At 40.6% G+C, this 15534-nt stretch overlaps 1 protein-coding gene across 2 annotated transcripts; it reads right to left on the bottom strand.

Moving 5' to 3' along the window:
* Positions 1–520: 520 nt before the first annotated feature.
* LOC146442190 (carbonic anhydrase 3-like) lies at positions 521–14103 on the bottom strand. Of its 2 annotated transcripts, none has more exons than XM_085053126.1 (7): positions 13881–14083; positions 13591–13788; positions 10123–10241; positions 8165–8257; positions 6448–6513; positions 4008–4163; positions 521–2786 (listed from the first exon to the last, which is right to left on the bottom strand). In XM_085053126.1, the coding sequence occupies exons 1-7, from the start codon at positions 13915–13917 to the stop codon at positions 2667–2669; spliced, it is 789 nt and encodes a 262-aa protein (XP_084909252.1). In that variant the 5' UTR covers positions 13918–14083; the 3' UTR covers positions 521–2666. The 2 variants fall into 2 exon arrangements, with proteins under 2 accessions (XP_084909252.1, XP_084909253.1); XM_085053127.1 differs by lacking the exon at positions 521–2786 and adding an exon at positions 3696–3900 and having other exon boundaries at positions 13881–14103.
* Between the last annotated feature and the right edge of the window lie 1431 nt (positions 14104–15534).

Genomic DNA, 15534 nt, shown 5'->3' with positions numbered 1-15534 from the left:
AGCAGAAGAGAAAACATGCAAACAAAGCAAAAGTGCACTCATTGTCGGATTTTCAGGCAATTATTCTTTAACTAGTTTGTGTGCTTCAAAAGTATAAACTACTCAGGAATTTTCAGAATTATGTAACATTTCAGTTGACTTATCCATGTGCTTCTTTCAGGAAAAGGAAATTCATATCCAAATCAGTGATACTCAAGATCAGATATGGAATATATGAATTTTGGGAAGATGTAAGAGAATGTTTGTGTGCAGGCAAGAAATGAACTCTTTTTTTTTCTACCTGAAAACAGTGAGTAAGTAATACTATATGATCCTCATATTTTTGAAAATCTTTTTGACTGGATGAACAGAAACCTGGATGAGCTATTAAACTGAACTCCAACAGCTAGAAAGTACTCTAGTATCTGTCCCACTTTTATTACAGGCATATGTATCAAAGAAAGGAGCAGCAAGGCTTTCTAGCAAGTTCTTGCTGCTTTCAATCATCACTTTATCATTAGAAATAAAAACAGCCATCAGGTTTTTTTTTTAAGTCAATTTATTTGTTCTCTGAAGACATATAGGCAGTTAGTTGAAGTGCAGGCAACTGATCTTGTTTTATTGCCCCAAAACCAAGATATTAAAATATCACACTCAGCGGCTTTTAGGTAGAAAGACTCAAAACTCCTGTCTCAGTTACTTGTGTTAAAATTTTCTCATCATCAGGATCAACTGCATATGGACATGAGAAGAAATTTTACACGTAAGACATAGTACAGTAGAAAAAAATTGTTGCTTATGAGCTTTCTGTAGTAACATTTTTATGTGTTGGGAAGATGTACAGATTCAGGAGTTTAAAGATCTAAGGGACTCCTAAAATCAATACCCTTGGCAAGAGCTGCACTTATAATATCAAAAGCTGATCTTCTAGTAAGATAAAGCCAGTGCCGAAACATTTGTAAACAGGATTCAATCAATACTTTAGCTTCTACTCACATGAGCTTCGTTTTTAAAAAGAAACTGCTTTATACTAAGCAAAAGACACTCCTAGTAAACCGAAATGTTGACTTTCAATGGGAATTCAGCAATTCTTAGAACATTTCTAAATGAACAAAAAGGATCGAAATCTGCCTTCAGTTTGATTTCTGAATTCTCACTGAATTGTGCTGGTAGTAACAGCAGAATTTGTCCAATGTTGCCCATTCATTACTTTCCTGTTGGAGCAACATTTTTCTAGTAAAGGTGGAAAGTGAAATAGTTAAGGAGAACTGCGAAATGCCTATTCCAGCCATTTTAAACCCTGCTTTTTTCAGACTTTGACATATCCCTTATAAATGTTGCTGTGAACATATTTGTGGCAACATCTGTAGAAGAACACTCACTGCTACCTACTGATGAGTTGCAGGAGCTCAGAGAACCTAGAAGCTTCCTGTGCAGCAGGATTTACACACCACCTTTGACCATCCAATCTCCTGTATGTCCAATAGTAAATAATCACTTGGGTGGTGCATATAAGGCAGCAGATCTTAATTCACATGATCTGTATGTGGTTTCAACCTAGCTGGTACTTGTGTTACACTGAAATGATGAAGTTTAACATGATGAAGGACAGAGACAGTTGATTTAGAAGTTTCTGTCTGCCAGTGATTCCTTGCTTGGATCATATGTGCAAGCTGACGTGTCCCCAGAAAGGAAGAGAGCCAAACAGAGCCCACTTATATTTTCCAGCTACAAAGTAAAATAAACACTGGGGTGACTTAACCTGGATTCTTCAGTAGTGGGAATGACAAATGACACATATGAATCATCCACAAAGATCCTTTCCATATGCAACAAAATCCCTAATAGGTGAAACCATTAAGTTGTCAAAAATAAGAAGGAGGCAGAGCCTCAAAAATCCATCATTCTGGGAGATAATATAGTCAGAGCAGCAGAGGAAAGGCACTTCCCCCTCAGCAATACTAAAGCTGCTATACTAAATACAAGGCACTATGATACCAGCAGGACTCTACACTGGATGGGTCAAGTAACAGCAGCAGTGGAAGAAGAAAAATATCAACAATGGTAGCAGCAGGTTATGGCAAAGACAGAAAATACTGAAATGACAGCCAAGTGTCTTTACTTCTTCACACAGAAACTGAGTATGCCTGATTTTACCCTCAGAAGACTAATCTAATCTTGCATAACAAACTACGAACAAGAAAGGGAAGGGAAAATCTGGTATGTTAATGGGATACTTATTCTTTGCATGTCTCCTCTGAGGGTGGGGCATCTGAGCAACATCACAGTGTAGAGAAAGGCATTTTCCTCCTGTTCATCCACTGTTACGTGTGCTTTCCTGAACTACTGGCTCATTTTTTTGCCTTACTATATTTCCTTTGAAATTAATTTTAAATATTGAAACTGAGCCTGTTCCTCTTACAAGACCACAATACAGAGAAGTGATCATAAATGGTGAGGCATTTGTGGTCAAGAATCAGTATATCTTACATTTGCTTATTATGCTTAATATTTGCATCCAGTATTTTTTCTGCCCTTAAAAAACAGATTCACTTTTACCACTCAAAATTTCAAGCTGAGAAACACAGACCTGGATCCAGAGGAAAAGCAGCAGACAGCAAAAACTAACTACACTTTGGGATGCAGGAGTTTTCTCACTCAGGTTCAGTGGAGTGAGAGTTGAGATTTCACTTGAATGAGGCTCTCACTATCCTGCCCTTCAGAGGCTGAGGTGGGCGCCAGTTGTCAACAAGAGGAGCCACAGGGTCATTCTCATTGTTCTTGGAAAGGCTACGGAGCTTGGCCATCTGCAAGAAAGAAAAATTAAAGTGTCCATGTGGAAGCACTGTGGACCTTGCTGCTTAGAACAAACTGTGAGATGAAAAAATACAATGACAAGCACACAATGACAATCTCTAATGATACTGGTAGAGATTACTGATAAAGATCACTGCAGCCCGGCAGCTAGCACTGTTCCTGTGCATCTTCACACTCTTCATCCACAGAACAGAGCATTATCTGACCCTTGCCTGGGCTTCTTTTGGATTTTTCTCTGATCCATGCTCACAGTGTGGGAAAAGAATAGAGCCCTGCTGGAGCTGGACTGCAGGCAAATGACTTGAGAAAACACAGCTATCTGTGAAGGAGGATGCACATTTGCATCTGTGCAAGGCAGTCTGATAGAAAAACCTGGTCCAGGTGTTTGTATTTTGTTCTGTAAGGCAGAGATATGCCAACTGGATTATTGAGTTGAATCATGAATTCAGCACTCAGCTGCTGTTCCTCTAATTAACTTAATATCAGTGTTGCTTTGTTAATTGTTACTCTTTCATCCGAATGCAAAATAAATCTATTCTGCAAACAGCCAGTAAAAAGGATATACCATGACTTGTACTACTGAAGCAGAAAGTGGTATAAATAACCAAAATTTTTGACACAAGAACTAAAAAGGTCACCTTACCCACCTTACCCAGACTGTTTTTTGGTTTTGGTTGGTTTTTTTTTTAATCCTCTGTAAATGCACATTTGTGCTAAGTGAATACAAGTAGTACATTAATTTGTATAAACATTCAGGTTTGTGGGTTCTAGGTAGTTTGATCCTTCCCACTGAAAGCTTTTAGGAAGTCAAGATCTGGACCAGCAATTTCTTAAACCTGGAAACCAGCAAAATATTAGTCTCACTTGCCACTTAATGGTGAAACACATAGAATGAACTGAGGCTGCTGTGATGGCTGAATTCTGAATTTTGTGGCTCGGGGGCACTTCTGGCTTAGCAGGTTTTCAGGATCCTAAGAACACCACTGCTGAGGCTGCTCCAGGAAGTGTCTTGCAAGAGGGCCTGATTCCCAGGGTCAGTTTTACAGTGCGTTTGAACAGTCCATTCTGCAGGCAGTTCCTCACTGTCCACAGTTAAAGTTTTCCCTACCAAGAAGTGCAGAGTAACACAGGGCTTGCAATTCATCACACACTGACATACTGAGACACAGCTGAGAACTGTTAAAGGAGTAGCAGAAGTGGCTGCAGTTTACCTGGTCTGAACTGACTTCAATGGGCTCCCTCAGGAGAATCCAAGTGATGCACTCCTCACAGGGGGGTGTGGTGAATGACCCCTGGTAGGTCCAGTAGTCCCGAGATTTGGGGAAAAGAATTGAAGGATCAAAGTGCTGAAAAGGAGCCTCTTTGCCCTTAGGGAAACAAACAAAAAAATCACTGCAGTAACTCTAGAGATATGCATCTTAAAAGACATCAGTATCTATGTTATTATAAAGGAAGTAATTAAATACCAAGATTCATGAAAGAAATCAATCTCCTTTTCTTCCTGTCAAGCACTTTTCCAGCAATTAATAATAACTGACATTTTGATTACATTAATAAATTAAAAGAAATTACAAACTGAATTGTGTGTGATCAATGCAAATTCCTTTTTATATTTTTCTATTCTGGAATTATCAAAATTGTGTTTTAATTGGGCCACTTGAGATAAGAGTTAAAGCCTGTGGCACTTCTGGTACTGTTACTCTTTTTATCCAACAGAATAGTAGCCAGGCATTTATCCCAGATTCATTACAGTCTTCTATGGAATTTAAATCTGCACCTCTCTCCTCCCAAGACTGTGTTCAAATTATATATTCATGGTGACACTCTCAGTCTATTTGGCACTATTACACATAGTGTAAAAAATGAAAATATTTCCTGTAAGAGTACTGGGCCCTAAATATCTCACAATTAAAGTTGATTACCACCAGAAATGGGGGAAAGCAGACACCAGACAACATTTCCTGATAAGTCTGTCACCAAATAGGACAGCATCTCTACAGGACTCTGGTAAGTATTCCTTGTTTCCCCGGGCAACAAAAACTAACCAAGGAAATTCAGTTCACTTCTCCATTGGTATTTTGGATGAAGTTCTGAAAAGCAAGATGTATTTTTCCTATTTCCTTCTTCTATCATGAGAATCTTCTCTAGATTAGAACAAAGTGAGTGGCAGGAGCTGAAATAGTTTCCATGCATCCCTGCACAAATTAAGAGTAGAAAGAGAAACATCAAGACTCCAATTTTATCTTCCAGAAAATACTATTCTGCAAGTTCAATATGATTTTGCAAGTAACTTTACAAAATTGTGCATTTCCAGTAAATACAATACAGTGTCCAAGAAACTCCTCTGCCTGTAATGGATCAGAGCAATTGAAACTGCATGTATGATAAATACACCAGTGATACCATCCATTAATCTTTCCAAAAAGTAAGTAATCTTGGGAAAATATATGTGATGACAGAAAAGAAAGTAAGAGATAAAATACAACGTGTGGTTCTTTGCATATGCACTTATCTTCCTCTGCTTTACTTCAACTGTGGCTTTTCCCAGAACTGCTACATGCAAATGACCAAAAAATTATGTAGGCATCATGAGAGAAAGCCATCAAAACAGACAGCATTGACACGGCCAGGGGAGCCATGGATAGGGTGAAAAAAATAACCTTCAGTTCCCTCAGCAGAAAGAACTTAATTGCAGTTAAGTTAAGACTGAGTTGAAAAAATAAATGAATATGACTCTTACTAATGGTAGAGGAGCTTGCAGGCTCAGACCTACACATCAGTGGCAGTACACATATACATACATTAAATGCAAGGAATTCTGCTAAATTTGCAAAAAAAGGCCAACAAATTTGGTGATCTGGTGGCATACTCAAGGTGAAATATAAAAAGGAATTTTAAGCATTATTAGAATCATAAAGTTTATAGTGAAGTAGAATTACTAAAGTATACCTACAAATTAAGTTTATGTTAAATAATAATGCTAAATAACAATAGAAGCAATATTGCAATTCTCTCCAAGTAACTTTCTTCAGCAGCTGTATCTATGCAATAGCTATGGACTGGTTCCTTGGATCATTAATTAAACTGAAAAACTGTTCAGAATATATTTGCAATGCTATTTCTGCTAGCATCATAGGAAGAGAGAACTTAGGACTGCTGCAGAAACTGCACCACGTAATCCCTTTTATAAATAAATACAGTTCCTTCTTAAAACTAATAACATTTTTAATCTTCCTTACACTGACTGGGAGCCTGCTCCATCATTCTTACTAGTTTCTTCTCATTTTAGGCTAACTAAATTTCTGACTCTGCTACATGCATTTGTTTTGGCCACTATTGTCCTCAAATTCAAAAAGCTTTTCATTTCTTCTTGGTATTGGCACACTAGCAGTTTTTACAGAGCAGTACCAATAAGACTATCAATTGTGTATGCAAGGCTTGATAAAAAAATCATGTTCAACAAAAATACTTGCAGCAGCAAGGAGTTAAATATTTAATTAAGCAAAAGAAAGTATCCTGCTTCACAGTCCAATGTATCATCTCTGGTACTACTGTTTGGCATCAAAACGATGCCAAAATATGAATCTGAACGACTGATTCCTGCTTCTGCAGCTTTCCAGCTACATTATATCACAAAAATTGTTTTGATACCTTGGTCTTAATGTTTTCGATTTCTTCAAGAATTCTTTTCATCTCTGGTTTGGGAGTTTTTCCAACCTGTAATGAAATGCACAAATTACTGTATCTTTCTCATCATGTTCCACAGTATTTGAAAGAAATTCAGCATATCCCATATGTCACATTAGGCAACAGCAGTCTTGGAGAATCCAGTAGAGACTGACAGAACATTATGTGAGTTTAAAGAACATGCAGAACAGCAGACTTCAGTAACTGGCTTTGCGATTTGAACATGTTGAAGGACCCTAGAGGGCATCATGACTGTCTGAGAAATGAACTGCACACTCAGACAGTGTCACCTGCACTACTCAGGAGCTAACCTGTGGCTCCTGCTTCAAAAGCAACCCAGAGCCACCGTGAGACATCTGAGCACTTGGCAAAGTCTTGATGGCCTGAAGGGCTGTAGTTGCTGCAGATGCTTCATTCTGCAGCTCATATGCAGTCAGATCAGACTTGAGGTAAGGCATGTGATGAATTCCTGGCTAGATGACTTCAGGCTATGGGGTCACTTTATTGGTTGTGTTCATGACATTTAGCACTTCCAAAAGCTTTGACATGGCTCTGCATCCCAGAAGAGTAAAGGCAGTATGCCTAAGATGTACTGTTATTGCCATGTCTCATTCCAAAATTAACTTCAATTTGTCAGAAGATAATTCAATCCTGTTTTAGCAGCATCCCAAAACTCAGTAATGGAACATGACAAATTCAGAGAAAAACATCAGCTCCTTTTACCAAAGAGCAAGAATGAAACAGGGAAAGAGGGCCAGAGAAGATATAGTGATACTACTTACTTTTCTGGACCTTTTAGCTGACCATAGCATGGTTAATAGGGACACTGTGGTATGCTTTGCAAGTTGTATTTTACAACATAAAACTTTGGACTAAAATAGACCAAAAGGAATGACAAAGGAAGAATAACTGAAGGACATAGTCATAGGGGAGAATCTGGACAGGTGTTGACCTTCAGTTTAAACTAACCACAAGAGAAAAGGTCAGGTTGGCTCAGTGTAATAGAATTAAAATGACACTGGATCTAGTCTGTCCAGGGACACTGTAGCAAAATTAATTACATCCACTTGCTCTTGCTTGTACAAATGCCACTTACTAGTGATAAAACAATAAAAGGATACCTATTCCCTGATGATGTGTTCAAGCTGAAATGCCCACCTGCAGCTAAAAGGACTGAAGTTGGTATAATTTATCACTATTAGGCTGTGTGCCTGGTAGCATTTCTCAATGTCCTAGACCACATACAGATTTGATACTAGGATCACTTTCTTTCTGTTAAGTTTTTGGGTTTTTTTTAATCAAGCAGAAAATACTGGTAGAATATTATTTGGTTTAAAAGTTTCTGTATTTCAAGGTTAGAATGTTGAGTGATCATCTTTAACCATCAATTCTTTTTGGAGTAGGTTCATTGAACTCATTTTGATTCCCAGCTTGTGTGGGAATCAGCAAGAGACTAGAGAAGGGAATCAGTCAACATAACCTTGCTGACAGGCAGATACACCACCTGCTAGCAGACAAAAGGCAAGAGGAAACACTCAGCCTAACCCGACCCTCCTCCTCACCCAGTGCAGACTACAGCAAAGGGCTGCAGTGCAGGAGAAAACAATGGCAACTCCTCCCCTAGCATTAGAGAAAGATGAAAAATACAGAAAATTATAAAGATGGACTATTTGCCACTTACTTTCAGAAAAATGCCCACAACAGCTACACCATCAGGTTGTTTCAAAGCTCCAGCAAAATTACCGTGTTTTGGATTCCAGTGCACCATATGTAACTAAAAATCAATTAAACCTCAGTTATAAATACAAGAAATTGCCAACAGCACAATCTTCACTTTAAATTAAATTAAGAAAATATTCCAGTACACAATAAGTAAAGGAATGGACATGAAAAAGAAAACGGTAAGTATTTCTTACTGCTGTTCCCATGCTTGTATATGCTCACACTTCCATAAAGCATTGCTTTGCATTTAATTGAAGCATAGGACAAAGAAAATGTAGTTTACCACACAATATCAGACAATGCAACTATAAATAGTTTAATCCAAGCACATGATGTGCACACATGCAGTGCATAAAACACCTACTGACATGCACTTCATCTCAAGTACATGTTTAGATCTTCAGGTTATGCAGATGTCAGCTCAAGGATTTACACTGGGTTGTATGAAGTACATACATTATTGGTTTATATCTCTTATTACTCTCAGCACATTTAATTGTAAGGGAGTGGGGCTATAATGTGACATTTCTTTCTCATATCTACTTTCAACATTGCTGTATTTTCAAGACATATTTCAAATTTTTGCATCTCTGTCCAGAAAATATCTAGCTCATGCGCATAGATACAAAGGCTGCAACCAGTAGTGTGCAATCTCAGATTAAGTAGCATCTGGAACACGGTCATTCAGAGGGAAAAAAGGTCCTTTTTTTTAAAGTTTATTTAAAATAACAACAACATAATTTGTCCCGAATATAAATTAACCTATTGTTCTCTGTTTCTTTTCTCTTGAGGATAAAGATTTTATTGCTAAAGTTGGAGCAACAATATACCTTTGGTTGCAATGTAGCAAAAGTACATATATTCCAGGCTTTCTTCTCCTGTCCATGAGCTATGCTAACAAAAGTAACACAAAAACTCTGTGGTTGGACTAGCCAAGAAATAGTTTGAGGAAGCAGATTTCTTCTGTTTAGTGGGCCACAGAAAGCAGAACACTAGCAAAAATTGTTTGTGCTTAGGGAACAGGAAAAAATTCTTAAGCCATCACCCACAGTCATCTCCACAATGTTTGTGCACATTGACCCTGAAAATACCTGCCTCAGCTTTGTTCTGTCATAGGCAGGCAAAGCTCCTCTAAGCTCTGTGCCTTGAGAATATTGGTGGAAGGCAGGAAAACTCTACTGTGGGATTTTTGTGGGCATAGGTATGTATTTTGAGCCTATTCTCAAATCAGATGGAGGAAGGAGGTAACATTCGCTAGCAATTCTCCAACATCAGTAGTTAATTCACATATATTTAGGACCTGAAGAAGTCTTCAGGGCTTAAAGCACTTATCAACTTTAGCAAACTTGGACAACAGTCCTGCAGTAGTTTACATTAAAAAAACAAACAAACAAACAAAACCCAAGCATCTATTTACCATGGTTTCTGAAAATAAACTCAGCTATTTCAAAGCAGTGATATTCAGAAACTAAAACATACTCTGAATACATTTTAAAATTGATGTAATTTTGAATGTCAGCATATCAAATGTGTTCTTAGCGAATTCTTCTATTCTTCTGAAACTAACATAGTAACTCAAGCTATACCAGAAATGACTAAAAGCCAAAAAACATCAGCAGGTCTTCCTATTTGGAAATAACAGATTGCTTTGTCGCAAATATTTTTAAAACATTCTAAGATACCAGCAAAAACTCTGGCTTGAGGAAAAGAAATCTGTGTTACTATACACTTGCAGGCATACATTTGTTGGCAGATGCAACTTATCCCACTGCATGTTAACCAACATTCACAAGTTTGACAGGCAGAGAAAAATCAATAGCTAAATACTTTCAAGAGGGAGAACGGTTAATCTGTTCAGATCCTGAATCAGTCAAATTCCAGTCAGCACTGAATACTACTGTCAAAGATCCGTCCTACCTCTGCTGCGTATTTCACGCCGTCTATGACGTGCTCGGAGCCGTGGTCGTCGGAGGAGCCCCAGTGCAGGTGCAGCTGGCGCAGGCGGTAGGCGTCGGTGAGTGGCCCCCCTCGCAGCACTGCAAGGACACCCCACACTGCATCAGCACCCCACAGCACACACACACACCTTCACCCCATGGGAAACACCACTGCTCCTCTCCTCAAGTCAGCTCACTGCAAGGGGCCCACAGCTCTCGCCAGTTTACATGGCTGGGGCTGAATTCTGTTACCAGGAGCTCTGTTTGATGTGGAAACTGTGGAAGCTGCCATGAGTCAAGCACAGAATCAAACCCCAGCTGCCCAACAAGCCCCTTTTTTCTTGGCAAGTGGACACACTACAGCTCCTGGTATAGAGAGAGAAGGGAGGTGTTCACAGGTGATTCTTGTCAAGGGTCTGTTTTAAAAAGATTGGAGTTAGGGTGCTCCAAAACGTACATCCATGACTGGCATACCTTTTACAGGACAGACAATTAAACAATGGTTACAGATATTTAGCTGCTTCTAAAAAAAAAATTTAAAAAAAGTAATCTATTTCTGGGAAGAGAGCGAAGACAATAAAGTTTAGGTCAAATGAGTTAAAAATTGTTCTTGAGCTACTACTGAAAGAAATTAAGAAGCTGTTACTTTTGCTGTGCTTAGCCAAATAATGCTGACCATGCACCAGTCTGACAGTTGACATCAACTCTTGACTTTCAAAACATCACACCTGCTCTTTCAGCCTGGAGATTCTTTTGAGCAGGGACTGCTTAAGGGATAAGCTCTCAAATGTATTTTTCATTCATTACCTAAGGTTGGAATGAGTCGTGTTTCCTTACACAGAAAGCTGATAATGTAGTTCACAACTACAGTGCCAGAAGACCTTGTTTAAATAGCATTCAAGTTTGAACTTCTACCAATAGCTTTGAAGTTCAAAGTTAACACTGAAATAATAAATCCTCTTTTGCCCAATGGCCTCAAATGAATTCTTGATATCCTATGCATTGGAATACCTACACAGAGCAAGGGGTTTAACTTTGCAGTTTCTCTTTTTAGTTGGTAGGTGTCACAACCATCGAGAGGAGGGCAAGGAAAAAAACCACCGTCGAGATTTATGTAGGTAGGTCCTCTTACTTTTTTACTTTATTCACACATAAATAAGCATAACTCAGTATAGTATTGAGTAATATTGACTTAACCTTCTGTAGAAGCCTTCAGTGGGAAATATTTCATATTATTATTATTATTATTATTTCACTTTCAAATACAGGGCAGAAAAGGCATAGACTCTAAGGACCAACTCCTTAAAATATTTGCTTGCCATTTCACGCTGGAAACACTGGGAGGCAGGGACTTGCAGGAGCTGAATTTATGTGATCTACCTACATATTTACAAGCTAGATCAGTGTCAGAGGTGGAGGCTCATTTACCACTTGTTTCTTACAGGTGGCCCTTTCCAGAGCTCAAATACTGTGAAGCACTTGGAAACAGCATTTCATAACAATATACAAATCTCTTCAGCTCAAAAAGCAAATCTTTTTAACATTCAAAATTTTCCATGTGATTGGAAGAGAAAAAGCCTATCTATATTTCTTTTTCCAACTAAAATGAGATTTGTGAGTTCTACTTAACTTCATCTCTTACCACAGCAGAAGCCAAAAAATGGAGGTAATAAAATGTTTACAAAATACTTTCTCATGTGGTCTTTCAGAGCTGTCAAACATTGTATTTGATTCTGATCAGACACATGCCCATGAAACAGCTGAGTCCAAAATTACTGTCCAACAACCTGCAGAAAGTAGTGGCAGCCAGGAGTTAATGTACACACTGGATGCCCAAAGAAACAATGGAGATGATGGGGAGAGGAGAGACAGGGAGGGAATGGAGGGAAGATGATTTAGAGGTGTGGCTGCACCAAGGGCTGTATTTTGCTTGGACAAATTGGGGTCTTTCTCCAACAACATTCCCTGGGCAGACAGCTTCTTGAGCAGCCTGTCTAAAACATTTCAGCCTTTAGGAAGCTGTAAAAAATACAGTACAGAACAACCACATGAAAATGTTCATTACCAATTTACTTCCCGTGCTTTCAGTCACGGCACTGATTTTATGTAATGCTTGTGGAAGAGCATTCTGGCTTATAAACAGGACCTGTTACAAGAGCAGGTAGTGATAGGGCAAGGGAGAACATCTTCAAACTGAAAGAGAGTGTAACCACACTGGGTATTAGGAGAAATATTTTACTGTGAGGTTGGTGAGGCATTGGAACAGGTTGGCTGGAGAAGCTGTGGATGCTCCATCCCTGTAAGTGTTCAAGGCCAGGCTGGATGCAGTTTTAGTAACTTGGTCTAGTGAAAGGTGGTGATGCAGATATGGTTGGAACTAGATGATCTTTAAGGTTGCTTCCAATCCAGACCATTCTGTGTTTCTATGGTAATACAAGTGCAATTTATGATTTGTTGAGACCACTGTGTAGAAACTGTGGTAATAAATACTAAAGGACCATACAAATACGTAACTTAGAGACAGTCCTGGTCCTAAATAGTTTAGATTCCATCTGAGAGACGTGGAACAATAACAAGTAGCTGTAATGGTAAATAAAGAAATCCAAGGAAACAATGGGCTCATCAAGGTAAACAAGCAAGGTAGTGATCTTTCAATGTATTGTGGATATATTTCATTAATTATATAGCTTACTAAGAACAAAACTCAGTACCAATGCCATCAAAGGAGATGCAGAAAAATAAGAAAGGAAAATAACTGTTTTCCATTAATTAGACTGCTTTCCTTCTTGATAAAGGACCAAGCAATACTGCATGCTCTTGACATGTCTTTGCTTTACTGTCAATTTACTACTCATTTTGACAGTTGTTACCTATCTGCATTCAGAGCTACACAGATACAGCTCTGCAACCAAGTTTTGAACAATTTAACTCAGAGATATGACACTCCTTGCTTTAAATTAAATAACAAAGCCATTTCATGGCTTTCCAGAAACTATAAAATGCTATTTTCATAAGTGCTACTTTCATAGCTTTTTCAGGCTGTGAAGTACCTGAAGAATTATCATGCAGAAGAAATCAAGATCACTGTCAGTAGAGATGTACATACAAGTTTTTTGTTCACAAAGCGCCTCAGAGCGCTCTCAACCCCTCTGGGCACTGCTCTCTTCCCTTACACAACACCTGAAGATGTGGTGTCTGTGTTGAAGGAGGTGACATAGGGAAAAGTCCACCATCCAGGTGACTGTGTCAGGGGTGCCCCTGCAGCTACAGCCCTGCTGTCCCACCTCATATCCAGCAGAATAACTCCAGGAGCACCTTATTTACCTTCCCGAGTGACTTTTCTCTGCTGGCCTGCACGGGCTGGATACTAAAGGATGGTTTTCGATACCCTGCGCTTTGCAAACCTTGATTCCTAACAACCCCCAGAAAAGCCAGACCAGAAACCGACCTGATCGATCGAAAGTGTCATCGAACACGACGCGGCAGGTGCGCCCGTTGTTCAGGATGGTTTTGGCTGCCCCGGGGTCATAGCTGGCGTGCCAGGCGCCCAGAGAGGAGTCGTACTGCACCTCCTTGCTGTTGATCTCAATGGGCGACTGCTTGTCGCCCTTGGCCAGGGGGTAGTTTTCGTGCCAGCGCTCGGGTCCTGAGGGGCAGAGACAAGGAAACGTGGCCGCAGCTCAGCCGGGCTCACCCCGGGCTCACCGCGGCCCGCCCGGAGGCCCCGAGCCCGCTCACCGTTGTCGCTGTCGTAGCCCCACACGGACTGGGCCATGGCGCCGCCGCCCCTTCCCGCTGCCGGCTCCGCGCTGCTCCCCTCACTGCTGCCCCGGGGGGCTTTATATAGAGCGCCGCGGCTTCGCGCCCTCCCCGCAGGGTGGGCAGGGCAGGGCAGGGCAGGGCTGGGGGCGTTCGCCGGGCAGAGCCGTGCTCTCCCCCGGAGGAGGGAGAGGGATGCCGGCGGGGCCCCGCGGCTCCCTTCGTGCCCGTCCCGCAGGCGCGGCCCAGCCCGGGCACAGAGGGTCCCATGCTGCGGGAATGGAGGGACACCCCTCAGCCCACAGGGCCCTGGGACCCGGCTCGGGTGAGGAGCGGCTGCCCGGAGCGCTCAGCGGCTGCACCAGCGCCGGCAGCGGACGGAGGGAACGCAGTTGTCCCCTGTGCGGGCACTGCCGCGGGCGGGAAGCACGCCTCGGGACTCCGGACGAGCTCCCAGGGCGGGCAGGCTTCCCCATTCCCGCTTCCCTGCTTTCACAAATGCTCCCATGAACCTGCTCAGAAAGCCCTATGTCTGCCCGAAAGGATGTCTCATATCCTGTAAAACCCTTCTGCAAAGGAGACTCTGCCAGCCCAAAGGAGGCCATTCCTGACCATTGGCTCAAATCCTGGTTTGATGTTGCCCAGTCAGTTCTCCTTCATGCAGGGAGCTTTACACCAAATACATTTCTCATGTTAGGCAATTTAGCAGTGGGTATTTCAGTCAGGAAAGCATTTGTTTTCAGAGCATGGGGAGTTAGTGACGGTATGGTTACATTAGTTGGCTTTGCACATCTGTGTTTAACGCTCAGAGCTTTTTTCTCACATTCCAGCTTTGCTGCTATCTCCAGTAGCTTTGTCAGTCCATGCTAGCTCTGCTGCAACTGTATCTGCCTTGAGCTAAGCACTACCTCGAACTGCATAACTCGAACCAAATACTATTCCAAGACAAATATCTGGGAGTCAGTCAAGAAGCTTCAAAAACCATGGAGATTTCCAACACAGTTGCAGCAAACTTGCTCAAATGCTTCTTGTACCCATCAGCACTGTAAGACAGCATGGAAATATACCTGCAGCTTTGAGAGGTTCTACCCCTTGTGTTGGTGAGGTACAGGAAAAAGGTTGAGAAGCTGCAATATACGGAGCATAGTACTGATTTGCTCCTATTTGATGTCCCAAAACCAGATAAAGGTTCCCCTTCTAGTTGGCCTGTGTAGCTAGGACAATAAAGATCTAAATACAAACTTTGTTTAGAGTAACTAAAATTACTTTATTAAACTTGTTTAGTAAATTCTAATTGCTCCGAGTATAACCATAAGTAGACATCCCAAATCCTTTGAGACAAAGGTAGGACAAGACCTCTCATGTAGGAATCCTCATTTGAGAAAATTTCTGTCACGATGTAGATAGTATTTTTACATAGAGAAGATACATAAAATTGAAATTCAATAAACCTTAGCAACTTGCACAGTATTGTATAAGGCATCCTTTTGCTATCTTTAAAGGAACAGAGACATTCATCATCAAAACATGTAGTGCCTCGTATCTTCTTTAAGCAGAATTCAATTAAGAATATACTAGGAGGTGATTTAGGCACAATGGTATGAAAAGTTACATCTTTTAATTTTCAAAAGAG

This window comes from Lichenostomus cassidix, chromosome 2, assembly GCF_008360975.1.
Source record: "Lichenostomus cassidix isolate B80296 chromosome 2, HeHo_3.0, whole genome shotgun sequence".
NCBI lineage: Eukaryota > Metazoa > Chordata > Aves > Passeriformes > Meliphagidae > Lichenostomus > Lichenostomus cassidix.
The sequence above is the reverse complement of the archived record's forward strand: the minus strand, read 5'-3'. Positions and strand labels throughout refer to the sequence as shown.

Coding starts and splice junctions, on each gene's coding strand:
- LOC146442190 (XM_085053126.1), bottom strand. CDS start 13,917: ATGGCCCAGTCCGTGTGGGGCTACGACAGCGACAACG. Junction 13,789..13,880: donor GGGCTACGACAGCGACAACG/GTGAGCGGGCTC, acceptor TCTGCCCCTCAG/GACCCGAGCGCTGGCACGAA. Junction 2,787..4,007: donor TTGAAGTCAGTTCAGACCAG/GTAAACTGCAGC, acceptor TCTTTCTTGCAG/ATGGCCAAGCTCCGTAGCCT.